Source organism: Bufo gargarizans, chromosome 6 (genome assembly GCF_014858855.1).
Source record: "Bufo gargarizans isolate SCDJY-AF-19 chromosome 6, ASM1485885v1, whole genome shotgun sequence".
Taxonomy (NCBI): Eukaryota; Metazoa; Chordata; class Amphibia; order Anura; family Bufonidae; genus Bufo; species Bufo gargarizans.
The window spans coordinates 62,191,954-62,210,872 of record NC_058085.1 but is presented as its reverse complement, the minus strand read 5'-3'; the positions used below and the strand labels follow the sequence as shown (position 1 = coordinate 62,210,872).

The window sequence follows — 18,919 nt, the reverse complement described above, 5'->3', positions numbered from 1 at the left end:
CATTGAATACCTTGGGGTGTCTTCTTTCCAAAGTGGGGTCACATGTGGGGTATTTATACTGCCCTGGCTTTTTAGGGGCCCGAAAGTGAGAAGAAGTCTGGGATCCAAATGTCTAAAAATGCCCTCCTAAAAGGAATTTGGGCCCCTTTGCCCACCTTGGCTGCAAAAAAGTGTCACACATGTGGTATCGCCGTACTCAGGAGAAGTTGGGGAATGTGTTTTGGTGTGTCATTTTACATATACCCATGCTGGGTGAGAAAAATATCTTGGTCAAATGCCAACTTTGTATAAAAAAATGGGAAAAGTTGTCTTTTGCCAAGATATTTCTCTCACCCAGCATGGGTATATGTAAAATGACCCCCCAAAACACATTCCCCAACTTCTCCTGAGTACGGCGATACCAGATGTGTCACACTTTTTTGCTGCCAAGGTGGGCAAAGGGGCACATATTCCAAAGTGCACCTTTTGGATTTCACCGGTCATTTCTTACACATTTTGATTGCAAAGTTCTTCTCACACATTTGGGCCCCTAAATTGCCAGGGCAGTATAACTACCCCACAAGTGACCCCATTTTGGAAAGAAGACACCCCAAGGTATTCTGTGAGGGGCATGGTGAGTTCCTAGAATTTTTTATTTTTTGTCGCAAGTTAGTTGAATTTGAGACTTTGTAAGAAAAAATAAAAAAAATAAAATCATCATCATTTTCCGCTAACTTGTGACAAAAAATAAAAAGTTCTATGAACTCACTATGCCCATCAGCGAATACCTTAGGGTGTCTACTTTCCGAAATGGGGTCATTTGTGGGGGTTTTCTACTGTCTGGGCATTGTAGAACCTCAGGAAACATGACAGGTGCTCAGAAAGTCAGAGCTGTTTCAAAAAGCGGAAATTCACATTTTTGTACCATAGTTTGTAAATGCTATAACTTTTACCCAAACCATTTTTTTTTTGCCCAAACATTTTTTTTTTATCAAAGACATGTAGAACAATAAATTTGGCGAAAAATTTATATATGGATGTCGTTTTTTTTGCAAAATTTTTCAGCTGAAAGTGAAAAATGTCATTTTTTTGCAAAAAAATCGTTACATTTTGATTAATAACAAAAAAAGTAAAAATTCCAGCAGCAATGAAATACCACCCAATGAAAGCTCTATTAGTGAGAAGAAAAGGAGGTAAAATTCATTTGGGTGGTAAGTTGCATGACCGAGCAATAAACGGTGAAAGTAGTGTAGTGCCGAAGTGTAAAAAGTGCTCTGGTCATGAAGGGGGTTTCACCTAGCGGGGCTGAAGTGGTTAAAAATGGGGGGGGGGGCCTGATCCAAAGTTGGCACTGGGGCCCATAACACTCTAGTTACGCCACTGACATTAAGTATATTAGTGCTGGGGATTTATGAGATAACGTCTTATGGTGTGGTCCTATTAATTTGCAAGGAATCTATTTATACGCCAGCTTTAACAATGGGTGTGTTGACACATGCAACAATTTACTGTGGCAAACATCTAATGCAACAACTACTGCCTATAGATTATGTACAACGTTTTCCCCCTTATGTATAACTTAGGATCATATCAATATGGAATTGGCATAAAAACGGATCTTAATACCGGAAAATATTAACGCTAGTGTGAAAGTAGCCTAAGGAGAGCAGTCAGAGCCCCTAGAGGTCTGCAGACAGGGACCAGTGTTTAGTAGGAGATACTCTGCCAGTCTGCACGACTGACCAACAGAAAATGCTGAGACAGGGATACTCTGCCACAGACCATAGGTCACCAGCCCTTTGACCAGGGAGCCAGCCGGAAGCCTGAGCTACAGACCCTGGGCCACGAGCCCTTTGGCCAGGGTACTAGCCCTGAGATAGAGAGGGACAGCTAGCTCAGGCCTTTCCTCAGCACAGAAGGGAGACTGGAGAAGCCAGCTCAGTGTATTGCCTGTATTGTTTTGCACTGGCGTTCCTCCAGTAGCAAAGTGCACTGGTTTGCTGCAGACCCTGACCCTCTGGACTTATTTCCCATTGGAGTGCACCACACCTTACCATCCCTTCCGGAGAGCAGTAACACATGGTGACATGACAGTGTCTGGGTGTCACCTCCAGCCTGGTCAATGCACTTCTAATGTCTTGGGTCTAGATACCTCAGGACACCTTCATAGGTCCTGTGAAGTCCATCCCTTAGCAGGACAGTGTTTTGGCGGCAAGTCTGGTAGCTGCACACTATTAGACGGGTGGTTAAATTGTATGGCTGCTCAGTGTATTATAGTATGCTATCTCTCCCTTTTTTCTGACATGTTGCACACTTAGAAATCTCATAGCTTCATTATGTGTTTGATGACAGGAGAAACTTGATCCTCTCCTTAAACTTACTCATTATGACTCTGTGGAGCAGGTTGAAGGTTGTTAATTTGCTGGTAAGATGTTGCAATTGCCTAACCCCATCCTTTCCTCATATCTGTCATAGTTCATCATTAGGAAACATGATGAGTGTTTGTACACTAGATGACCTCGACAAAGGAGAATAAGTAGTAATAGGAAGGCCACAGCAGAATTTGGAAGGGGTCACCGATCTAAGCATAGGTTTGACAAAAGTATACCATTTAGGATTATAGCTTTTATTAAAGGGGTTGTGTCAAATAACATGACCGGGCCTAGATCTGGATCTGAATACTTTTGTAATTGCATGTAATTACAAATTTAGTATAGCCACTGAGCTAATCAATAAAATGTATCTGTATAGCGCCACCTGCTGTTTGTTATTTTCCTTATTATTTTTTGTCCATCTCACTGAGCTGGTCACACGTGCTCAGTTTAAATCTTCAACTGCCACCAGCCATATGTTCTGTTAGAATCTGTGGCAGTAACAGGGAGAGAGCTGTAGCAGAAAGGACATGCCCCCTTAGATGCCAAGCTGAAGATAATCTAGAAGAGCAATTGAATCAGTGAATGTGGAGATCTCTGGACTCAGGGCTGGTTCTAGTTTTGTTAGAAACAGATTGCCATGTACTGTATGATGTCTGATTTTCATTTTTCGCATCAATCATGGCGTAACTCCTTCAAGGACAATTAGCAAGTCAGCCAGAGACGCATCAGGTTCTCTGCAAGAAGTCAGGCTGAGGAAAAGCGGAGGAGGAGGTGTTTGTTGACACTGGAGCACCAGTTACAGGTGAGGGTTTTTTTTGTTTGTTTTTTTACAGCATGCACCCTGAGTTAGAGAACCCCTTTAAAACATTACAGTACAATGCAAAAGAGATTTACGGACTCTCAGCCAAATTAATTAGAAAAGTCTTGAGAGCATGCTGCAGATTTTTATGATTCTTACAAAGAAACTTGATTTATTGGGAATATTTGGGATTCAACGTGCCAACAATGAGGTCACCAAACATAAAATTACTTGACCAATGTAGCCATTTTCAGGATTGATTGATGTAATTGTAGTTCTTTGGAAGGAAATCTTGTAATGAATCCACTGAAAGGCAAACGAGCGTTAAAGGGGTTGTCCCATGGAAAATATTCTACATTTTTCAAGCCAGCACCTGGATCTAAATACTTTTGTAATTGCATGTAATTAAAAATGCAGTATAGCCGCTGAGTTATTTAGTCAAATCTATCTGTATAGCGCCACCTGCTGTTTTATTCATTCTCTAATTTCTGCGTCTTGCTCACTGAGATAGAAGCACATGCTTGGTTCCATCCTTCAGCTGCCACCATCTGCAGTAGAAAGGACATGCCTGTAAATATAGCAGAGTAATTGGTGCAATGAATGAGGAGATCTCTGGATCCATGTGAGGTGCAGGGTTGGTTCTACGTTTGTTATAAAGAAACTGTCAAGTACTATATGATAACTTGATTTTCATTTTTTCATTAACAGAATAATAAATCATGGAATAACCCCTTTAAGATTCTTACATAGACAATATTTTCTATCACACAGCATCTCCAGGCTTCTCGGAGTCCCAGGCTCTACGTTTCTGGGGGATGGGCTGAACCACAACTTCATTTAGTTTCCGAACACCCGATCTTTCTTCACTGTGAGGTCTTCTCATGGACAGGAGGGTCTTGAACTTACCGGCAGAACCAGGGGCGACTAGTAAGCCTGCACTTTCTGGAGTAGCCCTGGAGTAGTTATCTGACATAGGTCCTTTATACTTTAGACGGGTGAGAGCAGACTCTGAAAAAGTACTGTAGGTACGTGGCAATGGAAGTTGTTTAGGATTATCTGGAACTAACATTACGTCTTTATTGGGAACTTTGCAAGACTGTTGTCTGATTTGCCAGAGCTTCAGTTTCCGCTCCAAGGTGCACACTTCTCTAAGGACGGTAGTTACTTTATCCATCCTGTCTAGTAGGTCATTCACTGCCGTAGGGAGGTGTTCCACAGCTAGACCCGGTGAAAATAAAGGTCTAGGGCTGGTTGGTGATACCACATCTTCATGCTGGAAAGTAGAGGCGTGATTTGACAGAACACTCATGGATCGACCGCGGAAAGATGCCGTGGAAGGTCTCGTTAAGCCAGAATGCAAACCTTCAAATCTCACTGTGTGACGATACTAGAAAAGGGAAAGTTAAGATAATTGGAACAGAAGATGAACTGACTGAATATCAGAATTATCAGTTTAATCATAAGTTATCTTCAGTATGATATCAATGCAGGAAAGGATTCTTTACAGTTAAAGTAGTTCAACTTTTGAATTCTCCACTAAAAAGTAATGTCAAATGGATTATAATAATTAAGGCAGGAGAATGTTGTTTAATTGATTCCCATTACTTAACGAAGGAAGGAAATTTTTGGGGCAAACTGGCTACGGATGTGTAGGGTGTTTATTTTGCCTAATTCAATTAGCCATGGTTTTCCAATAATGAACACTTATTAGCTATCTACAGGATAAGTGGTAAGTCGTCTGATCGTTGGATATCCCCACTTATCACAAAAATGAGAGTCCCTTTTCACCTGTTTGAATGGAGTGGTGTTCAGACATTCACACTATTGCTCCTTTCACATTGAGAGATAACCAAGCACTGTACTGGGCTATCTTCCTTAATCCTACAGAGACTGAATGGAGCAACCATGTACATGTGTCACTATGAAAGAAATTAAGTGGTTAATGAACATGAATTGTGCTAATTTTAGTTAATTGTCAAGTACAGAGGTGTAACTACCATAGCGGCAGACCATGCGACTGCTATGGGGCCCAAGGCAAGAGGGGGCCCAGTTGGGATCCTCTCCTCTTCTACTGGTGGTAAAAACTTGGTCAGGACTCTAACCTCTAAAGGAACCACTTTTAGCAAATGAGGCAGTGGGAAAAATGGCCCAAGGGTCACCGAAAGGGTTTTAGGCGGAAACCCTTCTGTCCTGTGTGGGGGGCCTGGTTTGATCCTTGCTATGGGGCCTTTACTTCTCTTGTACGCCACTGGTCAAGTATTCTCCATTTTAAAATTTTATGCTTAAAGAGGACCTTTCACAGATTTTCTTTTTAGTTCAATTAAACACCTTTCTTTGCCGGGTACCCCCTGCTGATTCTGCCACCCTGCCTTTTTTTTTTTTTTTTTATCGCTTGTACGCCCGCTGTTTTCCCGGTACAGGGAGGAGGAAATGCCAGGGTTTCTCAATAGGCGTCTCCTTCTCCCTGGCTGTGCCGCGGTCCCATCACAGTGCATCACGGCCAGGGAGAAGGTGAGCATTTTTTCTCTGTGGCTTTGATGCTCTCCGCTGTGATTGGATCGCGGCACAGCCAGGGAGAAGGAGACGCCCATTGAAAAACCCTGACGTCTCTTCCTTTCTGTACCGCTGCTCAGTATTAACATACTGCGGGGGGGGGGGGGGCACAGCGGGGCGTACAAGCAATATTCTAAAAAAAAAAAACAGGCAGGGTGGCAGCATTAGCATAGAAAGGAATTTAATTAAACTAAAAGAAAAATCTATAAAAGGTCCTCTTTAAATGTTTAGGGCTAATATAACATATATGAAGAGCTTTAATTTTTATGCTGAATTAAGGAATATAGTTTCCTGGTTCTGTTTTACAACATTTATGAGAACTTAGATACGGCAAATAGAGAACTACTCAGACACTGAGACATTATGAAATGTGTGGAGCAGGCACCCGCTGTAATGTCTAGATGTATTTTTCCATACCATTATGCTTCTGATTGGTTGCTTTAATAAATGCTTGTGATTGGACATATTCAAATTGATAGCTAAGGTTGGGGGGGGGTTACATCCCCAATGTATAACTAATAAAATTGGCTCTATGGGCGTCGCCCGGCAGAGAATCCGTTAACCAGCAAAGTGTCTGGGTATTTTATTCTTCGGTCCACCGCATCCCCTGGCACATGGGAAGAACATATTAACTAATTTGAATCCCACAGACAAGCGAGGTTGTAGTCCCTTAGTTTGGGACTTGTCCTAAATTTCAGCGACAGTGACCACTACTCCATTGAAACGGGGGACAAAGGACCCCCTTTTGCATGATTGATTAGTATCCAGTTAGTGGGACCCCCATGATTAGACACATATTGCCTGTCCTGTAGAGAGCTGCGGTTGTATTATTGTAATGGAAGTGTTTTTGCAGATCCATGACGGATCCGCAAAAAACGCTAATGTGAAAGTAGCCAAAACCCCAATAATAATGTCAAGTCTTCTGATGTCATGCCATCAACTTCACAAGGGTGAAGTCTTATATAAAGACTATATAATAAAGAAATATTTTTACCTCTTTTACTTTGCTGACTCCCAACCATAATCTGAACCTTTTGACAAGAAAATCAATCATCTCATGGTCTTGAGGTTCCAAGGCTGAGCAGTAGTTTTCAGCTCGAATATTGCGATGGACACTAAGTACTAAACCACATAGAAACCCTCTGAAGACTACAAACAGGACCACTCCAAGACATAATCCTACCAAAGGGAAACGCTTTAGTACATACTGAAGACCAGAACCATGCCGTAGAGTATGAAGAAAGACTGTAGGTTCTTTCACATAGGATACCTAAATGGAGATTATATGAGAGATAAATACAACATTATATGGTGGGAACAAACCTGTCCATGAAGAACACCCACCTAGTAACTTGATATAAAAAGAAAAAATGTCAAAGCATTTATAAGAATATATTTAATACATGTAAGGAATTGTCTTATGAAAACAGCCATCAAAACTATGAAAATGGAGGCCAGTGTGGTCCTCTACTGGAACTGGCAATCAGAAGAGGTACGATAGTAGACACACATTGGGCTTGATGCCTGAATTGGTGTGCAGTACCCTAGACCTGGGGTTATCTTCAATTGTTTTATATAGATTGTACTATTATTTTGTGTTCTGCCATGCATTCCAGCAACAGGATATATGCTTGACAGGAACAGGGCTAAGCACCCTGTTCCTCCCCTCTTGGTAGGAGTGGGCTAGTTCTACTTCCTGCCAGGAGGGAAAGTTCCAGATTAGAGAGTGTTGAGGAAGGAAGCACATGCTTGAGCTTCTAATCCAAGAGCCTGATACTATTCTCCCGTGAGACCCTTGCTCCGGGAAGATTGCCAGAGGTAAAAGTTACAGCGGATGAAGTCAGCAGAGTAACCAGCAAGATTTAGCTTTACAGACCCTGCTGCCAGTGAGGGAAAACAGGTCAGACACTTATCACCTACAATAACTACCAGGCCGATAACTTCAAGCCTGTATCACCTATATCCACCAGTGTCTGCTATTGCCATAAAATTTCCACACCACCAGCCACCATAACTCAACTGGTGCCATAAACTGCACTTTGAACCCACTACTGCCTGATGTGCCGCAAGTTATATTTTGCACTAGGAGAGTCTTTTATTACTGTTTACTACTGGCCTGATTCTTCAAACCACCTTTCCATTGCACCGATCCTCAAGAAGCAATGGCCTGAGGCAGTGCACCATGACACAACACCTCATCAGGGCCACTACCACTCCCATCCTCTGCCCCGGCTCCTCAGGGGATCACTGCAGGTGCAAATGTCTCTATGCTACATAAGAAGGCACCCGTATTATAAATTTCACATGGAAGGTGGGGGTCCTGTTGCATATTTGCACTGGGGCTTAGGTGCAACAATTAAAGTGGCCCATACACCTTCGATAGTAGTCATGTGAGTGAGTTATACTCTCTGACTCCCCATACAATTAGAGGCCTTCTCAATGGGAAGAGGGGAATAAGCTGCTGCCAGGCAACTCTGGCTCATCTCCCTTGAGAATAGCATTGGGCATTGAAATTTAACATGTCTGAATCTTCATTCTCCTGACAACACCTGTTGAGGGAAAGTTGGTGTAACACCCCAAAGTTGTGTTACTACACGCTTCTACCCCACTACTGCCCTTTAAGAGCTTTTATATTGTCATCTGATATAATTTGTATTATGTCTCCACAAATGTGCATGTAAAACCATGTTAAACACAGTTATTTCTTGTAGGTTTACCAGCAGGTGGCAGCAATGCATTGGCCAGGTACTAGTTACAGTTTAGTATATCTAGGCTGGAATGGATTATTCCAGCTTAGCTCCCCCTCTGTGCGGAGTGGGCTGTGCCCACATCCTGCAGCCGGGGTGGAGAAGGAAGTTAGAGTCAGTTTAGCCCACCCCCTTCTAGGAGTAGGGTGTGTGTGAGGAGATACCCTGCATAGGAAAGACAGCAAGGATCTTGTCTCAGCTGAGACATTGATCATATTCCCAGTCAGAGCCCTGCAGCTCAACTGGATGAAAAGAAAGCAGAAAGTTGCAGACCACCTCCAGTTCCAGGAAGAAAGCATTCCCTGAGAATATATCTGTGAGTTAAGTCCAGAGACCTAGGAGAAGCCATTCTTACTCAGCTAGTCTGTCCCCACAAAGCAGAAGGTACAGTTCAAAGCAGAAGATTAGTTCCTGCCTCAGTTACAGAGCTAACAAGCAGACGAATTATCCTGCAATCTCACATTAAAGCAGAAGTATTTATTTCTGCCAATGATTGCCAAAACCTGCTGGGACCAGAGACCAAAGCTGCATACTGTTTGGATACGAGTTATCTTCGGTAAAAAAAAGTTTGAGCTGCATCTAAAGGTCTGGACATCATTTCTGCTGCAAAATTCCTCTATTACTCCTACTATCACTACACTCAAATTTATTGCAAGTGAGTCAGGAGTACAGCCGTACCCAGGTAGGAGACACCATTGACACAATTACCACTACTCTACAGAGACATTATAGACCATTACACCACTCTGGCATTCCTAACCTGGGACGTGCATTATAACACCCTGGAAGGGCCCTGTGGTAGTACCCTGTGCACGCTGCAATTGGCGTCACGACAAATACAGAACTTTAATACCCGCATCCTGGTCATTGCATTGGTACTCCTCATACACATAGCGTTGACCACACTTGTCAGTCTAACTTTTCGATTTTAGCAGGACTGGCCTGCCATAATGTGTATGGTGGCCTCCTGACTCTCCCCCAACAGCAGATATTAGATTAAATGTTTGTATGCTCAGTCCTTTATTTTTTTCAATGCCAGAGGTTTCTGGTGATGCCTGTCTCCACTTTCAGGACACGTTTAATGCTATACCGAGACATGTGTATGGATGAATTGGGACAGACAGCTGTCTTAGGCTACTTTCACACTAGCGTTCGATCGGATCCGTTCTGAACGGATCCGCTCATATTAATGCAGACGGTGGCTCCGTTCAGAACGGATCAGTCTGCATTATATTGGCAAAAAATGGCTAAGTGTGAAATTAGCCTGAGCGGATCCGTCCAGACTTTTACATTGAAAGTCAATGGGGGACGGATCCGTTTGAAGATTGAGCCATATTGTGGCATCTTCAAATGGATCCGTCCCCATTGACTTACATTGTAAGTCTGGACGGATCCGCACGCCTCCGCACGGCCAGGAGGACACCCAAACGCTGCAAGCAGCGTTCAGGTGTCCGCCTGCTGAGCGGAGCGGAGGCTGAACGCCGCCAGACTGATGCAGTCTGAGCGGATCCGCATCCATTCAGACTGCATCAGGGCTGGACGGAAGCGTTCGGGTCCGCTCGTGAGCCCCTTCAAACGGAGCTCACGAGCGGACAGCCGAACGCTAGTGTGAAACTAGCCTTATATGTATGCACACCCTAAGATTGTCATACGGTCTGGTCAGTTTTATTCTTTTGTATATCGGCACCTTTACTCTTCTGAAATCGGTTTTGACGGTTTACCATGAATCGCATGGATACAGCAACTCTGTCAAAGGAGACACTGTTACATTGCTCATAGAGACATCAGTATGTCTAAATACAGCCTTTGAACAGGGAAAACCCACACAAGACATCCCTTTATTAGACAGATAACCTATGGATGAGACAAAATTATATTACTTACCACACTCACGCAGTGAATAAGAGCAAGGAATAAAATTGTGATAAAAAATACACATCCCAAAAGATGTCGCTTTAACTTTTGAAATGTCTTCCCAAAAATTGACCATCTCCGTACAAAGCGCAATTGTTGAGAAACCTTGAAAAAGAAGAAATGAGATGTCTTTGCCCTAAAATGATTTGTCTGTAACTAATATCACAGTGAATGAACACAATAGCGATCCTCACCTTCAACATGATAAGAAAGAGAAGAGAGGCAGACAGCGCAACTTGTATTCGTGATAAAACTGCGACATCATACAGGCTGATGAAAGCCCAGGGATTTGCATGATATTGGGTCATCACATCCTTTACTAGCCAAGTCCTAATGAAATACAGAGCTCCAGTGGCTGCAGATGTGAGCCCTATGATAATTCGCATCCAATCTGGAGAGTAAGATGAGTTCATGGCGCAGAGATTCTTTACAGCAGCAAGCTCTCGATATAAGAAACAAATGGCAGCGAGAACTAAAGAGAACTGGTGAAAGATGGAAACAGACTTGTCAACCACAATGAGGACACGTAAGCAATCAGTTACAGACTAGGATGAGATACTCACAGCCAGTGACATGGGTAAGTTCAGACCATATCTGACCTCCGAGAGGTGGAATGGGAGGATGGTCAGTCTGGAAGATCCGGTGCCTTGAGGGGAGAGGTTGAGTTGGAGAACAGTGGAGATGTGAAGCTGAACATCCTTATGATACTGGGTTATCTCTACTTCCAAAGCACTAGGGATTGCAAAAAAGATAACTGCAATCTTGAAACCTTTACTCAGTTCATTTAATATTTACACGTTTTGTTTTTTTTCAAAGCCAAGAGCGGATCCTAAAAGTGAATTTCTTCACTACCATTCTGTTTTCATTTTTATCTAAATTGGTTTGAAATTAAAATAATTTTTATTTAATTTCTTATTGTACCTTTATTTTTTTATGAAACAGAGTTCCAAACCCTCTGCATAGATATAAAAAATAAAATTTTGACTGTCTGCGGCCACCACTAGAGGGAGCTGTGGAGCTGCTCCATACTGTTAGGTCCCCATGTCAAAGATTTGCCTATGGCTAATTCACAATATATTTTACTAGAGGATCCACTGCAGAAATCTGACTCTTAAATCCATGCAGAATCCACGAGAAGAACGAACATCTTTATCATGTTTATGATTGGCTGCATAAACTAAAATCCACACAATTTTTTTCCACTGCATCTGGAGGGGTTGCCAAACTTGCATGGTAGGTGGATTGATTACAGATTAGATGAAGAATTTAGCTGGGATTACCTATGGAAATTGTTGTCAAATCATCAACATTTCAATTTGTCCCCCAGCCATCTGTATATGTGATGAAACCACACCACTCTATACTAGCTCCCTGACTCGCTTCACTGGTCTTCTGCCCCTGTCAATCAACTTCTGCAAGGACGGGATCATGTGCACCGCTGCAGCAAATTATTGGCCTCAGCGGTGTTTTCAATGGGGAGCGAGAAGAATAAATCGCTGGCACATACTTCTGGCAGCAGCTTATCTCCACTTAGCACAAGGGATTGGGCATGTTAAAATCAAAAAAGCCCTAACCTTCTTTCCCCAACATCTGCCATTCAAGGGATTATCCTATAAAAAGTATTAATCATCTATCCATAGGATAGGGAAAAATGTTGGATCATGAGGGGTCTAACCAATGGGACCCCAAGTGATCACTAATACGAGAGATCACCAAGACCCTTCTCTGAATGAAGTGGTAGCGTGGTCCACTGCTCCAATCACTTCTATGGGACTGATGGAGCCCTGTCTACATCAATCCAATACAAGTTTATAGAGAAGTGCAAACTTTCATCTGCATTGGTACCTTTACCATTGTCCTTTCAGTTATAGTTCCCAAAACAACTGACGAATGACTCCCAGCAACAAGAACAACTTTTACTAGGGGTATGTATTTCCCACGTTGTCTCAACAAACCTTTTAACTATCCAGCTCATGTTCTTCAGGGCCTCGATGATTGCTTTTGTATTTTCTATTGTGTTGCCATATGACTGACATGGTTCCTCCATGCACCTATAAGTTAGTACATAGCATACTGTATATCAGAAAAGTACACAAATGCCAGCTTATGTAGGAAAACATAGTAAATATAACCAATATCAGAAAACACTAATCAATCACTAAGTAAAACCAGACGGATCTAAATACTTGTGGTCTAGATAGACCAAGTTCACGCTTAGTATGTGTTGTTCAAACAATCCGCTGTTTAGTGCTGATTAATGATGAGCAGCAGGGGTCATATTCGAATTTGCGATATTTCGCAAATATTTTGTAGAATATTCGTTGAATATTCGCAAATTCGAATATTTGTTATATTCTACGATTTTTTTACTCGAAAAATCGGCAAGGTAATGATTGTGTAACATGCGAATTTTCGTAATACGAATTTTTATTGCAAATTTTTCAACTAAACAACTATTAGACAAAGAAGATTATAGCACTATATTAGCTACTTTGCTCTATATTCGGTTTTTTTCCCCGAATATTCCCTATATTGCTATAACTTCGTTTTTTCAAATATTGAGAATATTAAAAAACAAGAATATATAGCAATATAGCGAATATTCGAAAAAACTAAGTTAAAGCAATATAGCGAAAATTTCGTATTACGAAAATTCACATTACTCCTAAAGTCAAATATACTGCAGCCTTCTCATTGGCCCACAAGCTAGAAGCAGGGAGGGATCATGTGTACTGATTGAAAAAAATATATATATTTTACGAATATATATCACTATATTCAAAATATTAGCGAATTTTCGAAGTACCTATATTCGCGATAAAATTCGACATTCGAATATTCGTGATCAACACTAGTGCTGATATCTACTTAATCCGCTGCTGTAGAATCCAGATCTCCCGATTGGGGAACAAGGACGAACACAACAGGATAGAGAAGACTAAATCTGATATATTTGTGTCATTTCTAATGTGCTGTATGTGTCGTCTGTCTTAAAGAGAAGATTAAACGCGTGAGTGGCAGTTTTACGGTAGATGGCCATATTACTTTGTGCAGGATGCTGTGGACATCACAGTTTGAATTGAGTGGGGCACTGAATTAGTAGAAAAGTTAATTTTGGGCTGCATTGTATTATGTACAATATGCAGGGCTATAGGTTGCTGGAAATGTAACAGTTAACTCCTGGATTTTGGCAGGAATGGCCAATCATAAAGAATATGCCTCAGACGTTACCTTAATGTTTCCCCAAGGGTATAAGTAGGGGAGCAGGGAGGCATCAGCGGGAGTCCAAGAAGGAAGACGTCAGAGAGTTGTCCATGATACAGCAAACAATTATCCAGCTCCATGGAAGTTCAAACTTTTTCCTTATTTTGTCTTTAAAGACAGCCATGGTGACTGTGAGGGTACTAACGTTAGAGTCACCATGGTTGTTTTTAAAAAATAAAGAAAAAGGTTTAACCAAGGAGCTGAATGATTGTTTGCCATTTCCTGGATTTCTCACGCTGCTGGAGTGAGGTTGGTGTTTTACTTCTTTTTTGCAGCTGTCCATGATAACTAGCTGGACAGTGGAGTGTGTGACGTTTGCCTATATGGCGCACAACCTCAGGGACTAGCTAGGGCATCAGAACCAATAGTGCAAAAAGAGGAGCGGAACAACCAGACAGACAGCTGACCGTGTGTGGTGATGTCCAGCCAGGGTGTTAACGCCAATTCGAGAAGAAAGGGAGATACCATGAATGATCTAAGTGGTGCACATTGTATTGCTGCAGACAGTTTGTCCGTCTCCCTGCTGCTAATGAAAGAGACCAGATCAACGTAAAACAGTAAGACTGTGGGTGGGAGTTATCCCTTGTTGAAGGATCGGTCTATAAATACCTGTTGTCAGTGATATGATTGTGCCCTCTCTGAGAGACAGAATGGCCAAGCTTATACCTGCCATAAATCCAAAAAACTTCCCCTTGTTGAAACATTCGAGACTTTCCTCACCATCTTAGATTGGCGAGCCACATGCATACCACAGAGGGCCAAAAAGATCCATACTGCAAAGTGTGACCCATTTACATGCTTACCTTAAAGTAAGATTGGTGCATAATTCTGCATAGTCCCAGCTGGTGGAAGAATATTTGGTTGGAAAGACCCTCACAGACTGAGGTTGTAAGGTGGAAAACAAACCTGAAAAATATTATTAAGAGAAATATTAAAATATTAAAATAAAGTGATATTTCTTTTGAAGAACATAAGCAGCGGTTATACTCTGGCAAAGGGCCTCACCAGAATCATACTGGCATAGACGTGGAGATCCCAGCAAGGTCAATCGAGGATCATTGTAAAGGTGAGCAGGTAACACACTTTCTAGCCATTGCCAGAGATCAGAAACACTGCAAATACAATTCATACAGATTATTTCCACTCCTTCTGAAGTCCTCCAATACAGTATGATGTGAGCTTTCCTACCTGTGTATTGTAGTAAAGCTGACCTCCGCACCAGTGGTCCGGTTAATAGATCTTTTAATGGTTGAGTGGAGCAATCTGATATTGTTGTCATGAAAAGTACTTTGAAAATTCATCATTAGCACCAGAATTAGGAAAATCATGTAACCTGTGCAACTCTGAAATGAAACAAACCTTAATCACCTACCTAGTATATAAAAAACAAGAATTCAAATGTGTTCAAGATGATTGTCTCTATTCTTAAAGGGGTTGTCCAATTTCAGCAAGAAACTGGACAGCACTGGGGAATAGCCTAAAATAAAGAACTGAGCAGTACTTACCTAGCAGCTTTATGTAGCCACACCGGTTCTTGGCTGCAGCAGTGATGTCATGTTGACAACACGTGACTGCTGCAGCCAAATCATTGGCCTCTTTGGTGAACCACACAGGTCAATGATTGGAACGGCGGTGCGAGATCTGCAAGATAAGTACTGCTTTGTTCAGTAGTCTTCTCCTCAATGCTGTGTAGTACATGTCAACTGACACCCAGACCATCAGGTCCTGCTGACTTTCCCCCCAATGGCAAATGTCAGGAGAGAGAAAGATCCGGCTGTTGGATTTCAACACGTTCAATACTTTGGTTCTCGGGGAAGATAAGCCGCCAGAGGATTACGGCAGTGACTTCTGCCCCTCTCTTTATTGAGAACACATGCAATTTCGACAAAGCTCAGTGTGCATGTGTGTGAGGGGGTCAGAAAGAGCTTGTTTGGCCAACAGATGTCTAAGGAGTATGGAAACATTAAAGTGGTGGTATGGGGATTTTAGATTGATGATCTATTCTCAGCGTAGGTCATCAGATTCAGATTGGATTAGAGGTCCGACACCCGGCACCCCCCGCTGATCTGCTGTTTGAAGAACACCGAAGGAGAACCATGTTGATCTTGGCATTCATGTTTGTGTCAAGCTTGGAAGACATAGCTGTTGTCTAAATGAGTGTTCAGCTAAAAACTATCTTATGTGAATGGCCCTTTGCTCCTTTAGGCTTGATTTCTACAAATCAGGCCAACATCATGGATCCTAAGTGGTTCCCCCAGAAATTCTTATTTGTCAGGCTTCTCTGCTTAGAACTTTCTGAATTAGGCCTCTTGCACACGACCGTATGTATTTTGCAGTCCACAAAAAAGCGGATCCGCAAAAAATATGGATTACATCCTTGTGCATTCCGAAATTTGCGGAACGGAACAGCTGACCTCCAATAGAACAGTTCTATCCTTGTCTGTAATGCGGGAAAAATTAGGACATGTTCCTTTTTTTTGCGGAACGGAAATACAGGCCTACAGAAACGGAATGCACACGGAGTAACTTCCGTTTTTTTTTTTTTTTGCGGACCCATTGAAATGAATAGTTCCGTATACTGTCTGCAAAAAAAAGGGAACGGACACGGAATGAAAATATGTTTGTGTGCAAGATGTCTTACAGTCTGTGATTTTCATTCTCACCTTGATCATGGTCTTAAGTGCACGAACTCTCCTCGCCTGCTCTTTTGCCTGGAGGAGGCTGAAACCTCCTGGAGCTCGAACCTTGTTACAGTGATCCGATATCTTCTTAACAAGTGGCTCCTCCACCAACCCCAGTCCTTCACTGAGAACTGGTGGGCAACGTAGTGCATAGTAAAGTGCCAGCAACATGACCTGTAAGTTGAAAACACATAAGAATATGGAATATTAGTTAGAATTCTCCCATGAATCTAAAAAGCTGTAATTTCACTTATGTTAAAGGCAGTTATTCTGTGTTACATCAAAATTGCTGTCAAATTCAAAATTGGTGCAACACCAAGTTGTGGCTGTGATGATCATGCAGAAGTTGTATATATGAAAATCTATACTTTATTTAATTTGTTATTAATCAATCATGACAAAAAATATATATACAAATATATACAGGTTAGACATAGGGAAATAGGCGAGCAATGGAAATAACATTTAAAGGGAGTTTGTCACCTCCATATGGCCATATACAGTGCTTACATGGCTCTGTAGCACACCTATACAGGATTGTAACGGTACCTTTGTTCTTTTCTTTAGACTTGCACCAGCAGGAAAAACGATGTTTAATTCATATGCAAATGAGCACTCGCAAGTGCCCAGGGACGGCGTTCAGTGTGTAAGTGCCCAGGCTGCTCCGCCTTCTTTTCACTTTACTCCTCCCCAGTCTCTGCCTTTGCCCGCCCTCCCAGTCTCTTGCCTCATCGATAGGTCTGGACTTGGAGGGCGGGGAAAGTCAGAGGCTGGGGAGGAGTAAAGGGAAAAGAAGGCGGAGCAGCCTGGGCACCTACACACTGAACGCCGCCCCTGGGCACTTGCGAGTGCTCATTTGCATATGAATTAAACTTAGTTTTTCCTGCTGGTGCAAGTCTAAAGACAAAGACAAAGGTACCATTACAATCCTGTATAGGTGCGCTACAGAGCCATGTAAGCACTGTATATGGCCATATGGAGGTGACAGACTTCCTTTAAAATTGACATGTGTACTAAATAGGTATTAGACTCGGAGCGGGGTAAGTAGGGAACATTTTCCATCTAAATGTCCTTTTAGACAGTTTAGTCCACTTACCCTAAGAGGCTCCAGTAGTAGAGCGGATGTGAGCACTGCACATGTGCAAGAGATAACCCATACTAAGAAGCCATGTTCTGCAAGTGACGACACGTATAGAACTGTGATCACAACACAGCCAGCTATTATCACGAGTGACACCACGTAAACCACCCACAGCATCCTGGAAGGAAAGAGCCATCCGAGAGGCTTCCAGCGAACACCTGAGGGCACAGAGATCTAAATTTAATACTGGAAAGAATGAGAATCTGGAAAGTTCATAGACGTTGCGCTTACCAATGCGTGTGTTAAAGGGCGAGGGGGATGGAGAAGAGATGTCCCAGCAGTCTTGGAGCTCAGAGTCATTGCTGGTTATATCAGAAACCGAAGAGGAAGAAACCGATCCCCTCTTAGGTACATACAGGTCATTCACAGACCAACACCCAGTCACACAGGTAGATGTATTTTCAGACATGTGGCTGCAACCGCTTTCAGTACTGCAAGAAAACCAGGAACCATGATGAGAAACCATTTGCAATGGATGTGATTAGCTGATCGACACGGGTTTGATTTCAGAGACCCCTGGCAAACAGCTGATTGTACGTGTCCCTTGCAGCAACTGGTAATGTAGTAAAACAAGGAGGCCACTTAGATCAATGGTGGTTCATGTATTACATGGACAGCCAGAGTACACCAGAAAGAACCTCTGCTTGTTAGCAATTATCTGATCTGGTCCAGAGAGAGAGGTCCATGTTTGCTGCATTTTTACAAGGTGGTCATAGGCCTTAGATTAATGTTGGCCAAACCCTCTGATTTTGGTAGGGCCGGCTGACAATCTAATTCTCTACCTGTTGAGAATATATGCAAGTTTGGTTGAGTTGAACATGCATGTGTATGGAGGTCGGCTGACAGCTATCTGAGGTGTATAGGCAACTTAAAGCTCTTCACATATTTGTGTCCTGGATTCCATTTATAATAGAAACCACAACGCAGTGCCAGATCCAATGGACAACGAACCCCATTGACTTATAAAAGGGTTGGGTGGACGCCTTCTCTGCTCCTCTCCTTGGATGCGGAGAAGGCGTTCGATAGGGTCCATTGGGGCTACTTGGATAAAGTCCTAAACAAATTTGGGATAGTGGGAATGGCGAAAACTGCTATTTTGGCAATGTACACTACACCATCTGCCAGAGTACTATCCACCGGATTTATGTCCAAACCATTTCCGATTTCCAATGGCACACGACAGGGGTGTCCCCTTTCTCCCCTGATCTTCACCCTTGTCATGGAACCTTTGGCTGCAGCTATCCGCTCTACGACTGATATAGAGGGCATTACCGTAGGTGGGACAACACATAAAATTGGCTTATTTGCGGATGACGTGCTTATAGCAATGTCTAACCCTATACAATCTCTACCGGCGTTTCATGCTAAAACTTAAAGAGTTCAGTGACATCTCATACTACAAGCTAAATGTTAGTAAATCAGTTATTCTTAATATGGGCCTAGCGTCAGATGAGGTGTCGACATTA

At 42.4% G+C, this 18,919-nt stretch overlaps 1 protein-coding gene across 1 annotated transcript in view; it reads right to left on the bottom strand.

Annotated features, from left to right (window-relative positions):
• Positions 1-3,620: 3,620 nt before the first annotated feature.
• Positions 3,621-18,919, bottom strand: part of LOC122941967 (polycystin-1-like) — a 103,461-nt gene continuing 88,162 nt past the window's right edge. The window contains exons 37-48 of the mRNA XM_044299462.1: positions 17,685-17,884; positions 17,409-17,611; positions 16,295-16,486; positions 14,820-14,974; positions 14,637-14,743; positions 14,435-14,537; positions 12,323-12,418; positions 10,931-11,099; positions 10,562-10,849; positions 10,338-10,472; positions 6,701-6,976; positions 3,621-4,540 (exon numbers count right to left, since the gene is read on the bottom strand). Coding sequence (XP_044155397.1) covers positions 3,917-4,540; positions 6,701-6,976; positions 10,338-10,472; positions 10,562-10,849; positions 10,931-11,099; positions 12,323-12,418; positions 14,435-14,537; positions 14,637-14,743; positions 14,820-14,974; positions 16,295-16,486; positions 17,409-17,611; positions 17,685-17,884 — 2,548 coding nt within the window. The 3' untranslated portion in view covers positions 3,621-3,916. The remainder of the gene's footprint in view (positions 4,541-6,700; positions 6,977-10,337; positions 10,473-10,561; positions 10,850-10,930; positions 11,100-12,322; positions 12,419-14,434; positions 14,538-14,636; positions 14,744-14,819; positions 14,975-16,294; positions 16,487-17,408; positions 17,612-17,684; positions 17,885-18,919) is intronic.